Consider the following 23206-nt stretch of genomic DNA (forward strand, 5'->3'; position numbering starts at 1 on the left):
GTTTGCTGGGCTTTTGTTTACACAATATTATGAAAATGTCGTAAAATTAAATCAGTATTTTTTTTTTAATTATGCAATTCAAGAACGAATGTAGAAGATTAAGACGAATCGAGAATAATTTTAAGTAATTAAATTTCAGTTTGACAAAAGGGCGTAGTGATAAATGATATGAAAAAAGCAGGCGAATCATTAGTCAAATGTACATACATGTAGTACATAGTATACACATATATACACAGTAGGCACAAATTTAAATATGTTAAATAATATTAAAACCACTGAATAGAAAAACCATACAAGTTAACTCAAAGAAAGGTCAAGTCTCAGTCACAAACACTAAGGTTAATCACAATGCGTGTTATTTTTTTTTTATTTTTATATTAACTCCACACAGGAGGCCCTGAAGAAAATAATTTCCCTCAGGGCCTATGTCATCTTTGGGGATGCTGTGTGGACGGTCTTTTTGTGGAGAGGAAGGAGTGAACATGGGTCTTGAAGAGTCCCATGTTGTAGGAGGGAGGAAACACAGAGGCCGGCAGTTCGTTCCACAGCCGAGCTGTTGAACTTAAGAACGAATCGTAGAAGCGACCCGTTCTCATGTGACAAATGTCGACCGTGTACAAATGTTGGGCGCGCGTTAGGCGTGTATCCCGACTACGCACCGGTGCCGAAGGGATCAATGACGCTAGTTCCTCAGAGCATCTTCCATTGTAATACCGATAGAACAAGGACAGCATACCTACCTGACGCCTGTGCTCTAAAGATTGCAGTCCGTTTGTTAAGATTGGGGAATCTATCAAACGGACCGCCCGTTTTTGCACAGAGTCAAGGGTTTTTTTCAGGTATTTAGGGGCTCCGGACCAGAGATGGCTGCCAAATTCGACAGTAGGGCGCACTTGCGATTTGTACAGGGTCAGTAGTTGTGTACTATTAAAGTATCTGCGGGCCCTGTACAGTACGCCCAGCTTCTGAGAGGCCAGCTTTACTCTGGCTTCGATGTAGCCCCCGTACCTGTGTTATAATCTATGCGTTCATAGATGGTTTGGAGGATTGTGATTATCGCCAATTTAAATGGTTTGTTGGCTGAATGATTCTGTCATTCTCCAATCCGCAGAATCCAAGGTTGCGTGATTACTCTCGGTGTGCAAAAATGAGAATTCGGATATTTTCAGTTTAGTTTTTATTTTAACAAAACTCACGTTACAATAACTTTATGAACAAAACAGATTGCGTACATTAGAGGAGATTTAGGGCTAAACCGGCAGCTAGACCGCTGGAGAGAGAATAAATTATTTGCCGCGCGAAGCTTCACAGTGATACCAGTCTCACATGAATGAGGGTAAAAGTAATGTTGTCATTATTTTCGGGAAATGTAAACTCCCTATAATTTACCCTACAATGGTGTTAATTTAATTATTTTATGAAAATACACTTTTGGCAAGTTATGCAATATTAAGACAAATTATTTGTATGCGCCCGTACAAACGCAATATGAATAAGAATAAATAGTTTTGTCTGTATAAAAAAACAATTCTTTAAAGAAAGGCATACAAATACAATATTGGGTTGAATCACCGTTACAATATTGTATTTGTATGCCTTTCTTGAAAGGATTGAGTTTTTATTAGGACAAAACTATTTATTCATATCCACTCGAGCGATTTACGGCATATTATGCCAAGTTTGTAAAAAAATTTGAAGAATTTTATAGAACCTAAAAATATGGGATAGGCGGTGAAATCTAGGTGGATTCATTGGCTTTAAACCGCGGTAAGCAGTTTCATATGTTTCCATACTAATATTTTGAGAAATGGTGTTAATTACATAACAGGGCAATTGGTATATATGCCACTAATTACTAAATATTTCATATTGCGCAAACAAATAATTTCTTTTCATATTTTATAGCGTAACTCGCAAAAAATGTATTTTAATAATATTAATTTACTAGCTGTGCCACGCCACGCATTGCTATGGCTTGGTCTGTCTGTGCAGACAGAGAAACAATAGTGCATGTTGCTTTTACGTCCAACATATGGTGCCGTTTTTAAAAAAAGCATTTTCTTCCAACATATGGCGCTGTTTTGTCACAATATAACAATGATAATAATTTTTGTTTATTTTGGCTGAATAGTGCAATACTCTGTCTGCCATATAAAAGCGTACATCTAAATAAATTACATGATATTAATATAATATCGGTATATAAAAACACACGTATTCGAATGCAACGTTGTGTTAAAATTTCAAATAAATCGGTGAAGAATTTTAGGAGATTAAGATTTTGAACAAACGAACATTTACATTTTTATTTATATAGATTAACACTTAGAATATAATGGACGCTATGATTAACCAATTATTCCTGACCTTGTTTATTATTTATTATTATTATGTGCAGAGCAGGCAGCATTCTGCTGATGCGCTCATATCTGATTTCACAACAAGTTTGACAGTAATTGAGTTGTTTTAAGTTTGAACTAAGTCCTTTCTTCTCTCCAAATGTGAATCCAATAGAGCTTTGAATTGATTTATATTTGTTGCACCGATGACATGTTGTGGGAGTTTGTTCCAAGCATCCACTACTCTATTTGCAAGGAAGTGTTTTCTAGGATTAGATGCAAAAGGTGTCCACGGAGATTTATATTTTTATTAGTAGTGAAGATTTCTTGGATGCTAGGGCAACTGTAATGTCCAGATAAAATTTTGAAAGTCACAATGAAGTCACCCCTTTCTCTTCTTTCTTGTAAGGTTGGTAATCTTAGTTCCTTGAGTCTATCTTCGTATCGTAGATCTTTCAGAGCTCTTGGTATTTTGTCTCTGTACTCTCTCTAACAGATTTATATCCTTTGCGAAGTAAGGACTCCATATTTGGAAAGCATATTCCAGGAGAGGTCGCACATATGTTTTATATATTTTTAACATCATGTCCGGTGTTAGGTCAAGGAAGGTTTTCCTGATTAGATATGTTAGTGAATTTGCTCTTTTCACAATTCCATGACAACTCAGGACAGTGGCGAATCAACACACTTTTGAAAAGTGGTATAAAGCATTAAAAGTGATTAAAAATTAAAAAAATTTAATTAGCTCATAAACCTAACTTAACGTAGCATATTTAACATGTTTTATTTTTATCGCTTTTCAAGAGTGGCAAAATTGCCACTGTCGAGAGTTGCCTGGTTACCGAAAATACATTATCGTGATTCATTGTTAGGTTATTATGGCGTGTTGAGCTTCCCCCTTCTTTAGCCTACGTTTCAGACAGCGTCACAGTGTCCATCATCAGGGCAGATCTGTAGATTGTGGTGAAGTTTGTGTTTAGAAGTGATAACATGTGGCAAGCATTAATCTGACCCAAATATTTAAAATTGTTTTTTATTCTATAAATAATCGATATGTTGTTTTTTTTTGCAGACGATTCCGACCTAGACTTTTCGGAAGATGAACGCGATATGGTGATGCCTGCTAAGAACAAGAAGAAGGGAAAGAAAGGTCAGTTCTACCCATCCATATATCAACTACTAGATTCGGTGTGTCACACAAGTTTTCCAGACTATTACGGCCCATCTAATTATTTACCAACTAACTAACTAACCATCACGCCGTTTCCCGCAGGGGTAGGCAGGAAGGACGGATCGTCAAACAACTCGGTCTTGGCACACGCTCCTTGCCTCATTCACATTCATATATACTCTTCTATTGTTCTGACTCTTGACATGGCCCGACTCGAGTATCTGATTCACTTGATCGTGCCATGTCTTCCTCGGGTGTCCCCGATTTCTGCTACCATTCACATTTGCATCGTATATTCTCCTTACACTCCCAAATATACTTCCCAGATACACAAACTTATCCCCCTGCTCCAAGTATGTATTCATCGTTCACAACTTTATAATTTGTTGCATAACCGTTTTCGTACCTGTTTTCTCTTTCAAACTCCACGACTATATGCATCATCAATTCATTCTGCATACGTGCTTGGTTCATCCTCCGTCTCGGAAGCGAGAGACTATCTTCCATACTGTTGGAAATTAGCAACTAATCATCAGCATACAACAGGCAATTAATAACTGAACTTTATTATAATATTGTTTTATTCTATTCCAGGTGTAGAATCCATGTTCGCATCAGCGGAAGAGTTTGCCACTTTGCTCGAAGAAACGGGCACCAGCAAAAAGCAGGGAACGAGTCAGGCGGTGTCCACATCGGACAACGCGAACGTACGCCAACTCAACTGGGAAGAAAGCCGGGACCACTGGGTCAGAGGCAAGGGCAAATTCGAGAACAGGGCCGCCAAGAAGGGCGCCAAGTTCGATAAGGGCGGCAAGGGCAAGTTCGATAAGGGCGGCAAGAAGTTTGAGAAGAGCGGCAAGTTCAAGAAAGTCGGACAGGGAAACAGAAAGAGACAGGGCTTTGCCGGCGCCGGCAATTCGGCCAAGAAAAGAAAGAGCAATTAATTAATAAAAAAATATCAAAATGTAATTATACTTTTATTTAATAAAATCTGTCTTAAATCTATTATACATTGTATATTTTTATTATAATGGCACATATAAATAAAATGTTGCAATGATTGTGTGATTTTTGACATATAAGGCAAGTTTGCAAAAACGTATTTATTTATACGCCCATTGGGCTTTTACAAAGATAGTTAAAAATATAATATTCTGAAGATTGTAAGTTCACAATAGTAACAGTAAAAATATATATAATCATATCTATTTGACATATTATAACAGCAAGTAAATGCATACAATAATTATTTGTAGGTATAAACCTGTTGTACAAAAATAAGAATATGCCTACTCCTAAGGTATACAAACGTAAATTAGTTAAATAGAAATGTAAAGTTTATATGTACATACTAGGTAGTGGCAGCAATAACATGATATCATACGACACATAGTGTATGAGGCCTTTGAATTAGAAAGTTAATGAAATAATTATTGGCGGTATTGTTAACAAAATATAGAGCGTTTGACAGGTTATTATACAGGTATTGAGCCATCGCTTGTGCCAAATTTATAGAACATAAAAATATAAGATAAACGATGAAATCTAGGTGGATTCATTAGCTTTAAACCACAGTAAGCAGTTTCGTATGTTTTCATATTAATATTTTGAGGAATGATATTGATTAAATAATATGGTAAAAATATATAAATATACACCAATTGCTTGAGTGGATAATGTTATTTTTTCCTCTTTGGTTTAACTGTCTCACTTTCAGTCCGAAATTGATTTGCTGGATGCAATATCAACTTTTTATTTTTTTTATCTATTCACTTATACATACAGTTTATAGGTATACTTATTGACATTGGGTGCAAGTAATACAGATAGATGTTCCATTTATAAAACATGGTAGTAGAACAAAATGTGATATGCAACTGTATATACATGATTGAAGCTTAGGTAGTAATGTTCTGTGAACACCTCACTAGGAGAACCTGTGCCGAGGAGTTCCTATCTCGTTCTTGGGAGTCTCCACCATAGTTCCGCCCATGGTGGCAGTATTATACATTATCAGGTTAGAAATTAGAAGCTGTGTTGATATGTTCATCATAATATTATATAGACACAATGTAGTCATTTGAGGTAAGTTATGTATCAAAATGTTCTGTAGACACACTGTAGTACAAGAGTCGAATATTATTTGAAATGCAACTCAATTAACCTTGTAATATGTTTATTACGGTCCGCCTATCGGCATTTGCCCATACTTGCTTTCTTTAAATACGCCTGATATCTCTCGCTCGCTTGCACATAGGAGTTGAGTGGGTGCGAAACAGAGATATAGATTCAAATCAGGTTTCACGGTCATAAAAACCCTCATTCTAGGAATTGAATTATTACAATAACAAATAATATACTATCCTTTTGTTGAAATACCGATGTAAACAAAGGCACGAAGATAAATATAAAAAGAAGACTTGCATTACGATTCGATAATTATGCACATATAGTTGGGACCTTTACAAAGAGATTGGTATATAATATTCATATAAAAATATTGAATAATACCATCTTTTCTGCCATTGAAATGAGGCCGGTGCAAAAGGTACAACTACCCTTCCCACCGTTAAGCATCAATCGATTGAACGGGTGAACTACCTTTCCCGGCCGAAGTGGGTTAAGAAGTTTTCACGCCTTTGGAACATCAGACCCTTTTTGAGGGTAATCAAAAATGAACTCTTAAGTGTTTCAAGTGCAAGCGATTCTGTTTAAAAAAATGTATGCACTTTCTCCTGGCATACAGGTTTAAATCGCATATCAAAAAATTCCAGCTAGGGTGAAATTCCAATGCCAGCAGCGCATGAACGGTTTGTCGGCGGGAAAAAATCTTGTCACTGGTGCACAAACGGTTTTCCAGAGGTTAAGACGTTTTGTTTTTCAGTCCATTGAAATTTCATACAAAAAACTGCAACAAACACAAATTTTACCTACATAAGAAGTTTTAACTACAACTGCTTCCCGCCTAAGATGTTTTAAAAGTTCGGTGGTGAATTAACCACAAACAAAAACTATGTAGTTGCAAAATATACCTGAAAATGTCTTTATTTTACGAAACTTGCCGTTATTACTTATTTAAGAGATATTAGAAATTCCGCATCATAAAACGAAACATAGGTCAAAACCTTTTTTCAACAGCCATAAAATGTACAGCTTTGTTGAAGCAGATTTTGCTAGTTACACAGTGGCAGTGGTAGGTTTTTGTGTTTGCTCTGATTGAAAAAATACAAAAGTATTGATGTTATAGCCGGAAACAATAAAATATTTTTAATTCATTTTACCTATGAAATTTAAAACACATAATACTAATAACAATGTGTAGAGCGCTAGAAAAAAATCTTAATTTAAAAAATTGATCTCACTTTTTTGTTTGTTCGGTCAATTGGAAAACTTCTTTAATGTGCCAAAAGGGCTATTTGAGCCAAAACAACTTGCGCGTGTTTAAGTTGTTATTGCATCTAACTCTTTTTTTTATTTATCTTAAAATTATTATAATACGTTATCCTTATATGTAATATAATTAGATTTTGTATTTTTGCCTGTACCATCAAACACTCATGGTAATGCGCAACAACGCATATAATTTGATTGCTTGGTTTACTGTCCAGTTTTCTAGTCCTAAAGAATAGAGAACACATAACAATAATCCATTCTTATCTTGTTTAGTCTTAGATTACTTAGAAAAGAATTGTTTTTTTCTAGATGACTAGAAATATGTGCTTCTTTAAATGGATCAGTTTTTTTCGTCAACGGTTGCCCTCATCTGATTGCGCTTTTTCCACAAAATCCGCGAGCGAATTAGCAAAATTTTCACATCCATTTTGTAATGCCACTTCCAACGCTGTTAGCATTTGGCAATTTCTTGCGAAAACAATAGCTTGCAAGTCTTCTTTCTCTGTATTAGTCAACTCTGCAAATATTACAGTTCCATCTCCGCTTTTTGCACTCTTGAACAACTCTTCGACCATCCCAAACAATCTGACGACATTGTTATCTGTAGCATGATCTAACGGAGTATTTTCTATATCTAACATGTTGTAACACGCTCCGTATCTCAGCAAAACTCTGACAATTTGTAACGCTTGGTTATGCGCGGCGATATGCAAAGCCGATATGCCTCTCTCCACCGTTTTCGCGTTGATAAAATCGTTGAATTTACGTCGGTTATTTGTGGAAACATGTGCCAATAACTCGTTAATAATTTCTAAATGTCCCGTGTATGTTGCTGCGTGGAGTGCTGTATCCCCGTTGCTATCAAAAGCCGTTGCATCTGCTCCATGTTTTAAAAGAATTAAAACAATGTCTTTGTATCCTTTGCTCGCTGCAAAATGTAGCGGTTTTCTACCTGCTCCGTCTGTCGTATTTACATCGCAACCTTCGCTTATCAAACTTTGTACTGTCGTTATATGGCCATTTAACGATGCGAGCATTATATCCATTTGGCAAGAGTTAATCTTGTCGTCATCCAAACCGGAACGTTCGGTTGCTGTAATCAATTGTTCAAACATTTTATCAAGTCTCAAATTTAACGGGTGATGTTTTCCTAGTAAAGTGTTCCGCAATTCGTATCCGTCCTTATAAAATTTCAAAGCTTCTCTATACTCTTTTGTAATATAATAAGCGCAAGCAATATTACGCTGCGTGTTAACAGTGTCGATGTGGTTTGATCCTAACGTCCTCAACTGACGAGCGTACAGATCTAAGAATATTTCCAAGGCTTCGTGGTGCTTATTTTGCAGGGCTAACATTACTGCAACATTGTGCTGAGCTCTCATAGTGTCGGAATGATTTGATTTCAGAATCTTCTTCCTGCCTTCGTAAACTGATTTGAAAACGTCCATAGCTTTGTCTATCTTATTCTGATGAAATAGTAGGCTTCCTATTGTGTTGCGGATTTCTAAAGTCAATAAATCATCAGGTCCTAACTTTTCTAAACACGCTGCGTAGTTGCTGGTACTCTCTTCCATGGCTTCTGTATATCTTGCCAGAGATCTCAACGCAATTGCGATTCTCTCGCTAGTCTCAAACAAATCGCGATGATTGGTTGGTAACATTTCTTTTTGTCTTTTATAAACATTTATGAAGTTTTCCAAGGCTTGTTGATAATTTCCTTGCTTGTGTAATACAAAAGCGATCTGACTCTCTGTCCTCAAAGAGGCTTCGTTGGAACATTTCGATCCTTCCAACTGTTTGGCGAGAACTTCAGTTAACATCTTCAGGGCATCGGAATACTTGAATTGTTTTACCAAAGTGTCAGCCACCATGAATTGGCTTTCCAAAGTGGTTGGATTATCTTTTCCCAAAATGGCTTTTTTCTTTATCAATTCCATATTCAAGAAGAAGTTCGCTTCGGTAAAACACTCTTCCAAAATCATCTGTTTTGCCACCAAAGTCGGTGCTTTCGACAAGCCTTCTTGTAGAATAAGTTGGAGGTCTTCGACCTGTGGAAAGTTGTTTTGAATTGCGACATTTGTGAGTATTTTTCTTTCTTCGTTACGAGCCTTCATGACTGCTCTCACCGTCTCGATGTTGTTGAGACTTCTAAAATCATCGACGACTTCTAAATCGCCGGTCTCAACCTTTCTGAATGATTCATCGACGAGATGGAATAGATCTTTAATATTTTGCTGCACGGATACTTGAAGCGGAGTGTTACCGTTTCCAGATTTAAAATTATATATGGCGCCGTGTGATAAAAGCAATTTTACAATTTCAAAATGAGAAAATTCGGCGGCATAATGTAAGGCAGTGTTTCCTTTGTCTCCGATTGCATTTGGATCTGCTTCGTTTATTAGTAAAATATTGCAAACCTTGACAAAACCATTTTTAGCAGCAATATGAAGGAGACACCAATTATCAGTTCGTCTAGCGTTAACTGAAATTTTCTTCTGTTCAATAATGTTTTCGACTGCTTCTATGTTATTTTCTTCCACAGCTTCAAATAGTTGTTCAACGTAATCTAACAATCTGATGACACTCTCTTTTGCAGTCAAATCTCTCGGTGTTTTACCCGAAAGATCCTCAGAATTGAATTCGGATCCATGTTCTAGTAAAATTCTAACCATTCCTTCCAATTCTCTCTCTGCAGCCTTATGTATGGGCAGCTGTAACATATTATTAGTGACGTGGACATTGGCACATTTGTTTAATAAGTGCCGTGTCACGTCGACAGTCAGAGAGTGGTGCAACGGAGTGTTTCCTTGTTTATCTCTATCATTGATGCTCATTCCGTGTTCGAGAAACGCATCTATAACTTCCACGTGGCCATTTTTAGCAGCAACGTGTAGAGCTTTCAAACCGCCACTATCGTCGGCTTCAAGATCAGCCCCTTTACTAATGAAATATCTGACGAGTTCCACGTGACCTGAGTGAGCTGCCTTGTGTAAAAGAGTGTTATTTCTTGTAAGTTTATGTATTTTTTCGTTGATATCAATATCTAGATGTTCGAATAGCACTTTAACAATCTCCAATTTGCCGGTTTTGACCGCTATTATGAACGGTGATGAAATGCTCTGTAGATCGACTTTGGACCCGGCCAATTTAAGCAATTGATCTAAAACAATTGAATTTCCGTTCATAATTACAAAACCAATCAGTTGGTTTATATTAGTATAGAGATCAACTCCGTGATCCAGCAAGACTTGCATAAACTCCTTTCTTCCTAAAAGTACAGCAATCATCAAAGGTGTTTTAGCGTCTGCGTCCATTGCCTCAACTGCAGCTCCCTTTTTGAGGAGTGCCTTTCCTATGTTCCAGAAGTTGCCGATAGCTGCTAAGTGCAGAGGTGTTTTTCCTTTATCATTAGAAAGATGAACGTCAATATATTTTTGCTTGAGTAACACTTCTACCACACTTCTATGTCCCGCGGCGCAAGCTGCTAGCAGTGGTGACCCTCCTTTTACATTTAAATCCGCTCCTCTTGCTAGCAGCAACTCCACCATCTCTTTATTATTATTTTTAACAGCTTGACAAAGCACCGAATGTTTGGCATCATTTTGAACATTGGCGCCATTATCGAGTAATACTTCAACGACCGCCTTGTGGTTCCCTGCAACTGCAAAATACAAAGGGGTATATCCATTTTCTTCCGCGCATTCGACGTTGGCTTTATTTTGAATCAAGATTTTGGCAGCTCCGCAGTGACCGAAAAAACAAGCCGTAAGCAGTGGGGTAAAGCCCGATTTGCACTTTGACTCAACGTTTGCTCCGTTGACTAATAGAAGTCTGACAGTCTTCTCGTTGTTAGCTTTTCGCACAGATTCGTTTAACGGAGTTGAAGAGTCGTCTTCGGTGACGGTATCAACGCTTGCTCCCATGCTTAGCAAGGCCTCTGAGATATGCACGTGTCTTTTTAATGCAGTGATGTGCAAAGGTGTAAAACCACCCACGATTCTGGCATTTACGTTGCATCCTGCCGCTGCTAGCGTCTTAACAACCTCGAGATTGCCACTTCTTGCCGCCTCGTGCAATGCGGTCAATTTTCCTTCGTTCGTTAAATCCAAATCTACTTTAGCTTCAAGCAAGGACTTGACAATGCTATTATGTCCACGCCTGGCACTCAAGTGTAAAGCTGTGGAACCATCAAATGTGCAAAGATCCGACTTTGCGCCATTTAAAAGTAAAAGATCGACGATATCTTTATGTCCATTTAAAGCGGCGCTCATAAGACAGGTTAACCTGTCGTAGCGCACAGCATTAACGTCGGCTTTATGGTTAATCAAAAGTTGAACGATTCCCTTGTGTCCGTAAAATGACGCAACTTGGATCGGGGTTTGGTTCAGAGTCCTGTTTCCAATATTAACGGAAGCATTGTGCTTCAAAAGCAGGTCCACAACGTCTTCGTGACCTTCTCCTGCGGCATTGTTTAAAGGTGTGTTACCATTGTACAGCCCTTTCGCGTTGATGTTAGCACCTTTACTGATCAGAATCCTCACAGCTTCGAGGTGTCCATTCAATGCTGCAAAATAAAGAGGAGTTGCACCTGTGTAAGCTTTGTCGTTGATCGAAGCGCCCTCGTCCAGCAGATATTCTACGATTTCTGTGTGACCGAAATCGGAGGCTATGTGGAGAGGAGAGAATCCATCGCTGCTTTCGCGGTAATTAACATTTTCACCTGCCAGAATTTGGACAACGTTCAGATGGTTGTATCTAATTGCGTAATGCAGAGGGGCATGCTCGCACCAGTCTTTAGCCTTCTTCTCCGCTCCGAGCCTGAGCAAAATTTCAGCAGAGTTCTTGTGTCCGTACTCTGCAGCCAAATGCAGCGGTCTTCTCGCTGACCTGTCTTCATCGTTAACCGATAAACCGACTTCTTGTGCGAGGTATTTCACATTGTTGTCTCTATCGGAAGCAGCAGCAACATGCAACAGGCTTTGAAAGAAACATTCTCTCACTCTAGAATCTAGATGCTTTTCGTCAATCAAAAATTTAAGAATTTCAAGGCTGGGACCTTGTGCAGCCAAATGTAGCACAGTCTGCAAGTCCTGACTTCTGTAATTAGTGTCTGCTCCGTCTTTGAGACATCTCTTCAACTCATCCAGGTTTCCTTCTTGCAAAGATTTAAGCAACTCTCCTTGTTTATGGATTACATCCAAACCCTTTTCATAGTTTTCTTTCAACTTTTTCCCATCGTATTGTACTATCTGTCCAATTTTCTTTCCAACGAATGTGCTTTCCGTGAGTATCTTGGCATTTGTAAAGACTACCGTGAAAGAATCGGAAAATAATGTATCGACCAATGGGTTTCCATGTGCTAGGTAGTTCCTTAGACATTTTCCAGTCAAAAGTGGAGCCCCATCATCCACAAAGAGGATATTTCCCACCAGGTACTTGCTTGTGTCTAAATCGGACAAAACATCGAGAAGAAGAGCTTCCACCATAAATCTCTTGGTACTATCAGCTTTAAGAAGTTCTTTACTGTTAGTCTCCAGCATATCTTTGAGTTCTGACAGCTTCTCTAAAATGACTTCATCCACTACTTCTTTATTTGTTTCTGGCATTGAAATGGCTGCATCCACATCTTCTCCGTTCGTTTCTAACGTTTCTTTGATCTTTTTTCCTTTACCTTTACCCTCTCCCTTTCCTTTTCCTCTGTTGATATCCACCGGAGCTTTCTTAAGCTTGTGCTTCCCCAAACATTCCTTGAATTCATCGATCCATTTGATCTTATTTTTGTCGCAGACTGAAATGCAGTGGACGTAACAGAGAAGCAATTGAATTTGCTTAGCAACTGAAGGAGCCACTCTCTTTTCTAAACTTTCATACAACCTCTTTAACATATCCGATAACTCAGAGAAATTTTCGATTTGCGAAAGGGTTACTTCTGGCAGTTTCAACAGCATTTCCGAAGCTGTCCGTTTGTGAATTTTGAAAAATTTTGCCTTTTCTTTACTGATCTTCCCTTCCGACTTTAAAGCAGGATGAAAGATAGTCTTGAGATATCCGAAACCGACGGAATAATCTTTTTGAACATTTTTAAAGACACTTTTTGTCTGATCAAATAGCTGTTTTATTCCATTGAAAAGATCTTTTTCGAATTCAGACAGATCATCTACTTTGAGAGGTATAATATTTACAATGTCCTCCATCTGTTTTTCTTCTTCCGTAAATGTATCAGCTTGTGAGATTTCGATTGGATCTAAAATACTCATATATTTAAAATTGTCCATAATTTTGCTGACTTCATTGTAGCTCTTGCTATTTTTAACGCTGAACAAAACCGATTTGATCTTGTTGATTTTTTTGAAGCTGAGTATTTGTGATATGACGACGTAGACTTTTTTTAAATCATTGTGTACGTTAGTATAGAACAATAGTTTTTCATAACCTTCCGAGTCTTTCAAGATATGGGCATGTGATAAAGAGTTACGGATGCCTATGAGAACCTGCCTGGTTTCCAGAGGGGCAGAAAGCAGTAGTAGATCACTCACGACTGAAGACAAGTTTGGAGATTCCAGGGTGTTTTTTAATTCTTCTCCCATAACTTGCAAAGCCCTTTTTATCATGAGTTGCCCTTCCTTTGTTTTGCAGTCTGCTAGCAAGGCAGCATTTATGTAATTGAACATCTTATCTAAAGAATAGACATCTCTTAACTCTGTGTAATCGTCATAAAGATCTTTGAATGATGGATTATTCTTTAGGATACCGGCAACCACATCTTCGCGGGTTGCTCTTTGCTTGCTGGCTTCATCGATACAAATCTTCGACTCCGGTCCAATCCAATCTTTCAACGAATTGCTGAATATCTTCAACTTCTTTAAAATGCTTTCTTTCGTCAACACGGACCAATAAAAAAGATTCAACTCATGCTTCTGAGTATGGGCTGATATGAAACAACACAAACAGAACACAATTTCCTCCCATGGGAAAATTATATAAGTTGTTTTGAGTTGCTGTTTTAGAATGTACAAGTTTTTAGCGATAAACTTGGAAAGATACAGAAATGTTTCATCGATGTCAAGCGCTGAATATCGCAGAAGAATGTCAATCTTTTCAAGAACTAGACAGAGTCGTTCCTCGATATCGCTAACGCATGTTGGAACCACGGCGATATCTTGGGAAAAGAAACGTAGTTTGATTAATTTGTATTGCAAGCAAAGCTCCATTTCTTCAGACAGCAGGACATTGTTCAGTTTAATACGACAATAAGCAAGAGATAAAATGGAATCAAGAACTGCGGGACTTGAAAATAGACGACATTCACATATTAGTTTATCCAGGATTTTGGTATTCCCTGAACAAATTGCGTGGTAAATTACATTTTCTCCACTTATATTGTCGTTACTGTCACAATTTTGAAAATCTACACATTTGAGTGGTTTCTTCGTCATTCCTTCAGATATTTCTTTATCCATGTCTTTCAATATCTGAATATACACATCAATTGGGGATGCTTCATATTTTCTGCTTTCTGCTTCAAAATTTAGGTTTTCTGTAGCTTGTTGTAGTGCCATTGTATTCAGCTTTCTCAATTTCCGTTTGATTCTGAAACAATTAACAGATTATACTATGGATTCAAAATGAACATACTGTTTGACATGATGGCAGGGCAGGAAGAACTGACGCTAGTGGCGAATTCAATTCAATTATATCAAAAACATTACAAAAATGGGTATACGCTGACTATGAGTGTCCAGTAAAATTTAACACTTTCCCGACATAATTACTAATTCCTGATGATCTCAAACTGTGCCCGTGGTATTGTTCTCAGGTGCAAAGCTTTCACTTAGAACAAATTTCACTTCGTTTCATTTTTACACTCAAAATAAATATGACATATTTATCAAAATATCCCACTGGTTAGGTTGGGTTAGGTTAGGTTAGGTGAGGTTAGGTTAGGTTAGGTAGTATAGTTTTTTTTTTTTTTTAAACATACAACAAACGATGTTGTATTCCCATGAGTTATTAAACTCATTAAGGGATCGCCAATTGGTAGTTTTGAAATAAAAGAGTAAAAAAAATAAAAAAAGAGTTTTGTACAGAAAAATTAGATTAAAAATTAAAAATAACCAACCCAACCCAATGTGCAGACACAATGTATGAAGAAAACATTTACAAAACATTTCACAGAAGCAACATACAGACACAACATATGAAGAATCACTTTACAGATATATGGGGACTACTTTAACTCGTCCCACATATGATAACACTAAATAATTACTCCGCCGTCTGAAGCCCCGGGAGAGCCAGGCGCGGACGGGAACGCAACTCTCTGTCATTCTAGTTTCAACTTTCGACCAACCCACCACTCTCTACTACCACCGTCTCTGCGTTCACTTAACTTGTAAATCCATTCTCGCAAATAAATTCAACAAAGATCGCAGACCTTTATCTTTCAATCATCAGAATTCCTTGAACACAGATTTACGATACCGGCAGCCATCGTAAATTACATTTATCCTGCCATACTGGTGGTCCCGACTTTACACTGCCATACTGGTGATCCCGACGTTCACGCTGCCACAGATATGTCACAAAAAAAAATGTCTTGTAAGACTTTATGAATTATTATAATCACTCATTTGATTTATGTACTGTTGGTGTCAAAAAGTTGAAAAAGTATCCTCAATGATGGACTATATAAATGCATAAAAACAAAATCAGGAAAATACATTAAAAAGTACGGGGTCAAAAATAAACAGACCTAATACGAGATGTTTTACATTCAAAATACATGAGAAGATTAAAAAAGCTCATCATCACTGGATGTACAAAGTTTGGTATTTGGAGATAATTAGGACGGCTATCAGAACAGAGTTTGTACCTACTTATGACTCGTTTTCCAAATAACATTTGAAAAAATAGGATTTCAATATATCGTTTCGAGATTTGTTAGAGGCATATACCTGTCTTAATTCTTCAGGCAATTTGTTATAGTTAGTGTAGGCAATATATTCTAATGATTTCAGTCCGAACTTTGTTGAGTGTATTTTTGATATATGTAGTTTGTTGTGTTGTCGTGTATTATATATATTTTATTTTTATTTTTTTTTTTTTTTTATTTAACGCCCAGAGGGCTTTTACATGGTTGGTAGTATAATTTTAATTTGACAAATACTTTCAAACATAAAAAATTGAATAAAATTACATTTGATAAAAGCTATGCAACAAGTCATACAAACACAAACAGAAAATTACAGCTATTTGTTGGTTTACATGATGTGTTTAGGAGTATTGTTGAAATAAATGTTTTAAATGATCCACAAAACTTGCCAAGTTGGTATTGAATATGTCAACATCACCCAAGTAATGATTTCCCATGGTGTGAAGTCGTTGTATCGGAGAGTGGGCAATGTAGTTACGCTTATGTGTGCTGCTGTAGAATATTGTATTTTGTCGTGTTGTTACTGTGGGTGTATGTATGTTTATAAGTTGCAGGAGTTCACAACAGTCGAATTTAGAGTTAAGTATTTTGAATAAGAACGTTAAATCGTTTATTTTACGTCTATCTTCTAATGTATGTATTTTTAGAGTATTTAGTAAGAAATTGTATTTTAAGTCTTCGACAGGGATATTTAGTTTAAAATTTATAAAACGTAGAATTTTTTTTTGTATTCGCTCAATGTTGTTAATGTGAATTTTATAAGATGGAGACCAAACTACTGAGTTATATTCAATTAGACTTCTTACTAGAGATACGTATAATAGTTTAATGGCTTGCAAAGAATTAAAGTTTTTAGTTGTTCTTAATACGAAGCCTAGTGTTTTCATACCTTTGTTCACAATTTGATGGATATGATTGGTGAAACTTAGTTTTTCATCCAAAATAATTCCAAGATCTCTCATTTCCGTGACTCTTTCTAAAGCTATGTTATTGATGGAATATTCGAATAAAACAGGATTTTTGTTTCTGAAGAAAGTCAAGGTTTTGCACTTTACTACATTTAAAAATAAATTATTTTGAACGCACCAATCTCTAAACTTACTAATATTTGACTGTAGTATATGGCAATGATTTATATCAGTTATTTTCTTGTATAGTTTGACGTCATCTGCAAAGAGCAATACCTCGACATCGTTGAAGCAATTGGTTATATCATTGATGAAAATGAGGAACAAAACCGGGCCAAGGTGACTACCTTGCGGTAGGCCACTGGTAGCCCGGAAAGCTTTCGACATCCAAGATTTTATTTTAACGAACAGTTTACGATTTGACAAATAGCTACTAAACCATTTTAGCATGTTATCCCTTATTCCTAGAGCAAATAGTTTTTGCAAATAGTTAGAGTTAAATTATTTTCTTTTATGGTTTTTTTGATGTTCTTTAAGGTTTGTTTTTCAGTATTTTTGGAGGAAATATTGTTATTATTATTTTTATTTTTAAGGTGTTTTTTGATGAGTTCAGAAGATTTATGTTTAATGGAATCTGCGCATTTGAAAAGGGCTTGATCCGTGTCAGCAGCAAGTATTTCAACGTTATGAACTTTGTCATCTTGAATGTTATAGTTAAGTCCTTTGGATAATAAACACGTTTCTTTGACGGATAGTTTATGATCAGACAGATTTATTATTCTTTCATTAAATTTATGATTAGAAAAACTAATTTTATTAGGCAGGGGGTTCAAACATCCATCTAGTTTTTTGGAGGCGAGAATAAGGTTTTTTAGTTTCTTTTGTAAGGTAATTTTCTTTTTGAAAGCAACTTCACTAGCACACTTTCACTAGCATACTTTGTAGTTAGTAAGACCGAGACACAACTTCACTAGCATACTTTGTAGTTAGTAAGACCGAGTTCAGTCGATTTGATTTCCGAGTTTAGCCAGGTTTCCGTAAGTATAATGATGTCATGATGATGAGAAGGTAGAGCTGCTTGTAGGTCATCGAGTTTTGATCGCAGTCCGCGGATGTTTTGATAATAGATTTTTATGGTTCTGGTTCGGTTAGGTGGGATTTCTTGAATATTTTTGTAACTTCCTAGTTTTTTGGTCGATTCGGCACGATTCGGGGGGTGGAGTTAATGTATTTTATGGTGACATCTTCACCATTTTCTTTCCTTTTTTCCAGCTGAACCCTCAGATCGCTCAGAAATTTTTGTTGCGCCGGTGTTGAGTCGGGGTAAATTCTGACATTGTTCTTGAGAAGACTTCATTTGCTTAGAATATTTCTGGATTGTGTTGAATTTTGTAGTTCTATTTTTATTGGTCTAGGCTTGTCATTTAATAATTTTCCAACCCTATAAAATTTAGAAATATTTTCATTTGCTGAATTGTCGATTACACCGATTATACTGGTGACAGCTGCCTGGTCATCCGAGATCCTGCCAGCTTCTGTCGCTTTAATGCTTTCGGGCACATTGCAAATAATAATATTTTTAGATCGCACTTGTTGTTCATTCATTTCCGAAATTGCCTGGCAAATATTAAAGTTGTTTTGCTTGGATTAGCTCTAATATCCTTGTATGCAGTTCACCTTCTACATTAGCAGTTTTGGATGCTACAGCTGAAGACATGGTACTTATGGCACTTTGGGGAAATTTTAGAGATTTGATCCTTGTTAAATTTGTTGGCCGGATCAAAAAGTATTTTATTTAAGGCATTGACAGCTATTTCTGCTTTGGAGATGAAATTTTGCACATCCATTGTGAAACGTTTAAAAATTCACTATTCACTGCTTATCACTGTTGGGAGTCGATGATTTATTTTTGCTTTTGTTGACACAGTACACAAGTTCTTCCAATGCTAAATACTGCTATGTTAGTAAATAAGTGCTGCTTCTTAATATTCGATAATATTTATGTGTAATAATTCACTGTAATTAGTTTAAATGTTTAATTTTGACAGGAGTAGATCAAAATATGTTTGTACTGTCAAAAGAGTATTGTTGTAATTCTTGTAATTATTGGTGAACATCGTTGTTATAGTTCAGTTTTATATGTAAACTTGTAAAAATAATTACATCATTAGAAATCAACATGGCCGCTTATAATTTGTTAATAAATGTCTATCTCAAACTATTTTCTGTTTTTTTCCATGTTTTTCCTTTATTATTTCAACTAAAATGAAGCATAATACGTTTGCCCCAAGGTAAGTTCATAATTACTTCTCATACCGTCGAGATTTGGCTTAATTTGACAATTTTAGCGCAAAAACAGTGAGGGCACTGCTAGACAGCAAGTTCCCAAAATTGTACATTTTAATGCATTTTTACATAGCTACATAAATTTAGACATTAGGTGTCAACTATAATAGTATCAACAGAGCTTGTCGTTTAACCCTTAGGAGCCGAAGCCCTGCAATTGCAGTGTTGAAGAATTACGCCCATGCACGTCACAAAGCACTACAATTGCAGTTTCGACCTATACATTCATTTTGTCTTTGGATATTGCTTCTACAGGGTTTGTTAAACACAAAAATCAAAATGTATATTCAAATTATAAAATGAATATTCTTGCCGGCTCCTACGGGTAAAGGCAACTTTATTGATGCTAAATATGTCCGTATCTGAATTGATTCTGTTCAACAGCAAGATCGCTCTCCTCACCGGAATGACCATTGGCAATTAGTTAGTCTTGCAGACTGGGAGATGAACAGTCTATGCTGTGGGTGACGGAGATAACCGTCGGGAACATAGAAATGAATGCTCTCCATCATAACCGAGTTTTCAAACCATCCAAAAATCAGTCTGAAGAAATGTGTAGCAATGTGTACATCCCACCTGACCCGGAGATAGTTCATTCCAGGCCAATTCAAAAGAAAGTCGGTATTATATAGTAGTAGTCAACTCTCTCATGTATAAAATTATCTGGGACGTAAACAGTCAACATCGATGATGATAAGTTTGACATGTTTAACTTTGAAGAGGTTGGTGTAGAATTTGTCAACAGATTTGTTTTGTGTTTTACAAAATTGTCGTTAAAATTTCCGCTTACTTCTAAATATGCCCAAATTATTGAAATATCAATTAGTTTTAACTTAAGGCGATGCACTACGTCGTGTAATATTTTAAATTGAGCCGCTATCAATAACAACCCTTACATAGATGGCGATAAGGTTTAAATTCCCGCTTAACCACCATCCGTCTGTTTTGATTTATGCAGGAAAAAAACATGGCCAAAAAGTGCCTTTTATTTTATTTTGTGGATGTTCAGGCATAAATATTTAAATTTTTTTCGATCATTTTATAGATAACTTAATTTTCCACATTATAAAATAAAATCATAACCGAAAATGGGTTCGTAAGTAGGAGATTTTGAACTTTAAAGCAGTTTTCATAGGCCTTATATATTTTTTTTTTTCTGGGCTTATAAAAAGACTTATCTAAAAAAATACTCGATTATTTCAAAGGCCAAGATGTATTCTACTCGCAGTATTTAATTAAAGCATCTGAAACATTTCTAGGCGACCAAATTTTCAAACCAAAAACACATGATTTTGCATTACTACGCAATAATGCAAATAAAATTAATGGCATCGCCTTAATTATTATAAAGAAATGACTATTTATGTGGGGGAGATGGAAAATACGCATTTAAATTCAGATTATCTTTTTTAATCGGTATAAACTTGTTGTTGTCATCAGTCATTTAATCTTGTTAGTACAACATGACGTTTACCAAAAGATTTCACTTCAATTTTAATAACTTGGTCAGTTTCAACGTCTCAAAAACCAAAGCATGTCTGATTTCGGCAAAGAGGGAGATCAATGTCTGTCTGGTGCAATTTGATGGGAGCACTCTCCCCAATAAAGACTCCATTGAAATGCTTGGAGTTACTATATCAGACCAGCTCAAGTATCGGCGCTCTATAGAAGCCCGAGTAAATCTGGCTTCCAACAAAGTGTGCGTCTTGTATGGGGCGTGCAGATTCTTCAATTGTAACCTGCTGCTAACCCTATACAAATCTCAAGAATGCCCACCAATTGAATGGTACTAGATAAACCTACTTGATTCTGCGCAAAGAAGGGCAGTCTGATTGACAGTCCATTGTTAACAGACTGATTGCCATCTCGTATGCACCGACGCTATGTGGGCATACTGATGTTCTACAGGTATTTTAATGAAGCCTGCTCTAAGGAGCTGGCACACGTGCGTGAAACTTAAATCATTTCTTTGACTCATTTTTGTGTAAGTCAGCTCGTATGTGGAACGAGCTACCGGCACCTGTTTTCCCTCCTTCATATAATCCGGGCCTATTCTAGACCCGCAGTAATAAATCCCTTCCTAGAGGTCCTACCTTAACCCACCCCAAATGCTGCTCAACTTGTTGGTGACATAAAAAATAAAAATATATTTACACAAAATAACCTAAACTAAAAATTAAATAGGTTCTTAATTTGGGTTTATTTTTAAATTTAATTATTTGTATTTGCATTGATTTTCTATTGTCATAATTATAATTTTAACTGGGGTACTTAAATTGGAATGTATTCATTGTTTTTGTGTTTTTAGTAGAACTACATTAATATATATATTTTTTAATTTAATGCAATTTAATTTAGGAACATGCTGTCTATCAGTGCCCTTACTGTTTTTGCGCTAAAATTGTCATTTATTGATTTATTATCATTAAATTCTGCAAGTATTTTAGTTTTTTTACTATAAACTGTTTCGGCGTTCAGGGGAAATTTCAAACTGTGACTATTCCTCGGTAAGACGACTTATTTATAAGATTCTATTTCCCCCTCCCAATTTCAATTTTTATGATGACTACATGCAACTAATGTATCTTTTGCAATCTCCCAAATAAGTTCTTTATTGTAGTTATTGAATTTATTTAAATAATTTGTTATTTTTTATGCGATTACCGAACAAGAGTCCAAACTGCGCCCTGTTAACCGAAGTCAGAGAGACCAAGGAATCGCCAATTGTGGTTTTAAAGCTGGAGGGAGTGTAGAAATACCTGGCTATTCAGTCGATCTGGTCAATAAACACGGCTAAAGCCATTTCAAGCAATGTTTCGGTTCTAAATGACGGTCTTTCACCAGGGCGATACTGAGGTTATCTGGAATGTGCTGCAAATAAAATAAATTTGTGTAAAAATCTCAGTTAAAAGCATAAAAAGAAAGTGTTCAACCTCTAGAATATTTTATCTAATCCTTCCTACTTAAGTATTTTCAGAAAGCAAAGGTAATTGTTCATAAATCTAATATAATTTACTTACCTTATTAATTAAATATACCATATTCTAATTTTTTTAATTTTTTCCTTATCTCCAAGAAATTTCAAAGAAAAACTTTATCAAAGAATTTGAAAGCAAATACAGAACTGACACAATCTTGACTTTTGAAGGAATGGGGCTAATGTATCGACATAAGAAATCGATATTTCATTTGGTATGATTTGAGATTTTCACGGCCAAAAGTATTATAGTGATTTGTTTTGGGGGTATTATGCCGTGTTGCGCTACCTCTTTCTTTGGCCAACGTTTCGGACAGCATTGCAGTGTCCATCATCAGGGCAGATGTGTAATCTGAGCATGAGATGTGTAATGATTACACATGTGGCAGATGTGTAATCTGAGCATGAGATGTGTAATGATTACACATCTGCCCTGATGATGTACACTGCAATGCTGTCCGAAACGTTGGCTAAAGAAGGAGGTAGCGCAACACGGCATAAAACCTCAAAAACAATCACTTTAAAGATATTCCATTTGTTGTTTTTATTATCATTTTAACACTACGGTGAAACTAAATATGAAAAAGCCGGCAAGATGATCCGTAGCCGTACTGTTGAATACTGTTTTGAAAATCACCCATTATTTTGTTGTGGTCGAGGGGTGAGGCTCTCGACTAGCAATCCGAAGGTCGCGGGTTCAAATCCCGACGTGCGCAAGTAAGTTTATTTCACAATTAAAAATAATATGTATTATAATTGAAACGTTGATGATGTTTCCTGACCAGAGCTGAATGGCCAGAAACTCCCCCGCCTTCCTCTCCCCATCTCCTTCCCCTTCTCCCTACCTTCAGCCTCATAACATACCCCAATTGGCGATGCCATAGTCTCACTGGCTCTAGACGATTAGGACTCTTGTGCGGTATTCACAAATATATTTTTTAATCTCCGGCCGGTGGTTGAGGGAGATCCTCTGACCTCTCCAGCTGAACTCTCTCGACCCATCGACTCTGCTACTTTAGAGTTCATTGCCGAATCAAATATACATATTGCATATTTGCGGCACGTTCCAGAGTGGAAGGTACTCTCAGTATCACCTTGTTGTAAGACCACCATTCATAATTGAGAAGTTGCTTGAAA

The 23206-nt window shown here is 36.5% G+C and overlaps 2 protein-coding genes across 2 annotated transcripts in view; one reads left to right on the forward strand and one right to left on the reverse strand.

The window, feature by feature from the left end:
- Noc1 (Nucleolar complex protein 1) overlaps window positions 1–4518 on the forward strand; it is a 28027-nt gene extending 23509 nt beyond the window's left edge. Inside the window, exons 18-19 of the mRNA XM_089649500.1 lie at window positions 3415–3492; window positions 4108–4518. Of these exons, the coding sequence (XP_089505626.1) occupies window positions 3415–3492; window positions 4108–4457 (428 nt within the window). The 3' untranslated portion in view covers window positions 4458–4518. The remainder of the gene's footprint in view (window positions 1–3414; window positions 3493–4107) is intronic.
- Window positions 4519–4747: 229 nt separating this feature from the next.
- LOC149409705 (uncharacterized) lies at window positions 4748–22212 on the reverse strand. The gene is made up of 3 exons (XM_089649496.1): window positions 22113–22212; window positions 21852–21963; window positions 4748–14496 (listed from the first exon to the last, which is right to left on the reverse strand). The coding sequence occupies exon 3, from the start codon at window positions 14463–14465 to the stop codon at window positions 7260–7262; it is 7206 nt and encodes a 2401-aa protein (XP_089505622.1). The 5' UTR covers window positions 14466–14496; window positions 21852–21963; window positions 22113–22212; the 3' UTR covers window positions 4748–7259.
- Between the last annotated feature and the right edge of the window lie 994 nt (window positions 22213–23206).

Source organism: Hesperophylax consimilis, chromosome 30 (genome assembly GCF_061612785.1).
Source record: "Hesperophylax consimilis isolate HC1 chromosome 30, BYU_Hcon_1.0, whole genome shotgun sequence".
In the NCBI taxonomy this organism is placed as follows: Eukaryota; Metazoa; Arthropoda; class Insecta; order Trichoptera; family Limnephilidae; genus Hesperophylax; species Hesperophylax consimilis.

What these genes read in the sequence shown, in the direction of transcription:
- LOC149409705 (XM_089649496.1), bottom strand. Translation starts at nt 14,465, where the DNA reads ATGGCACTACAACAAGCTACAGAAAACCTAAATTTTGAAGCAGAAAGC.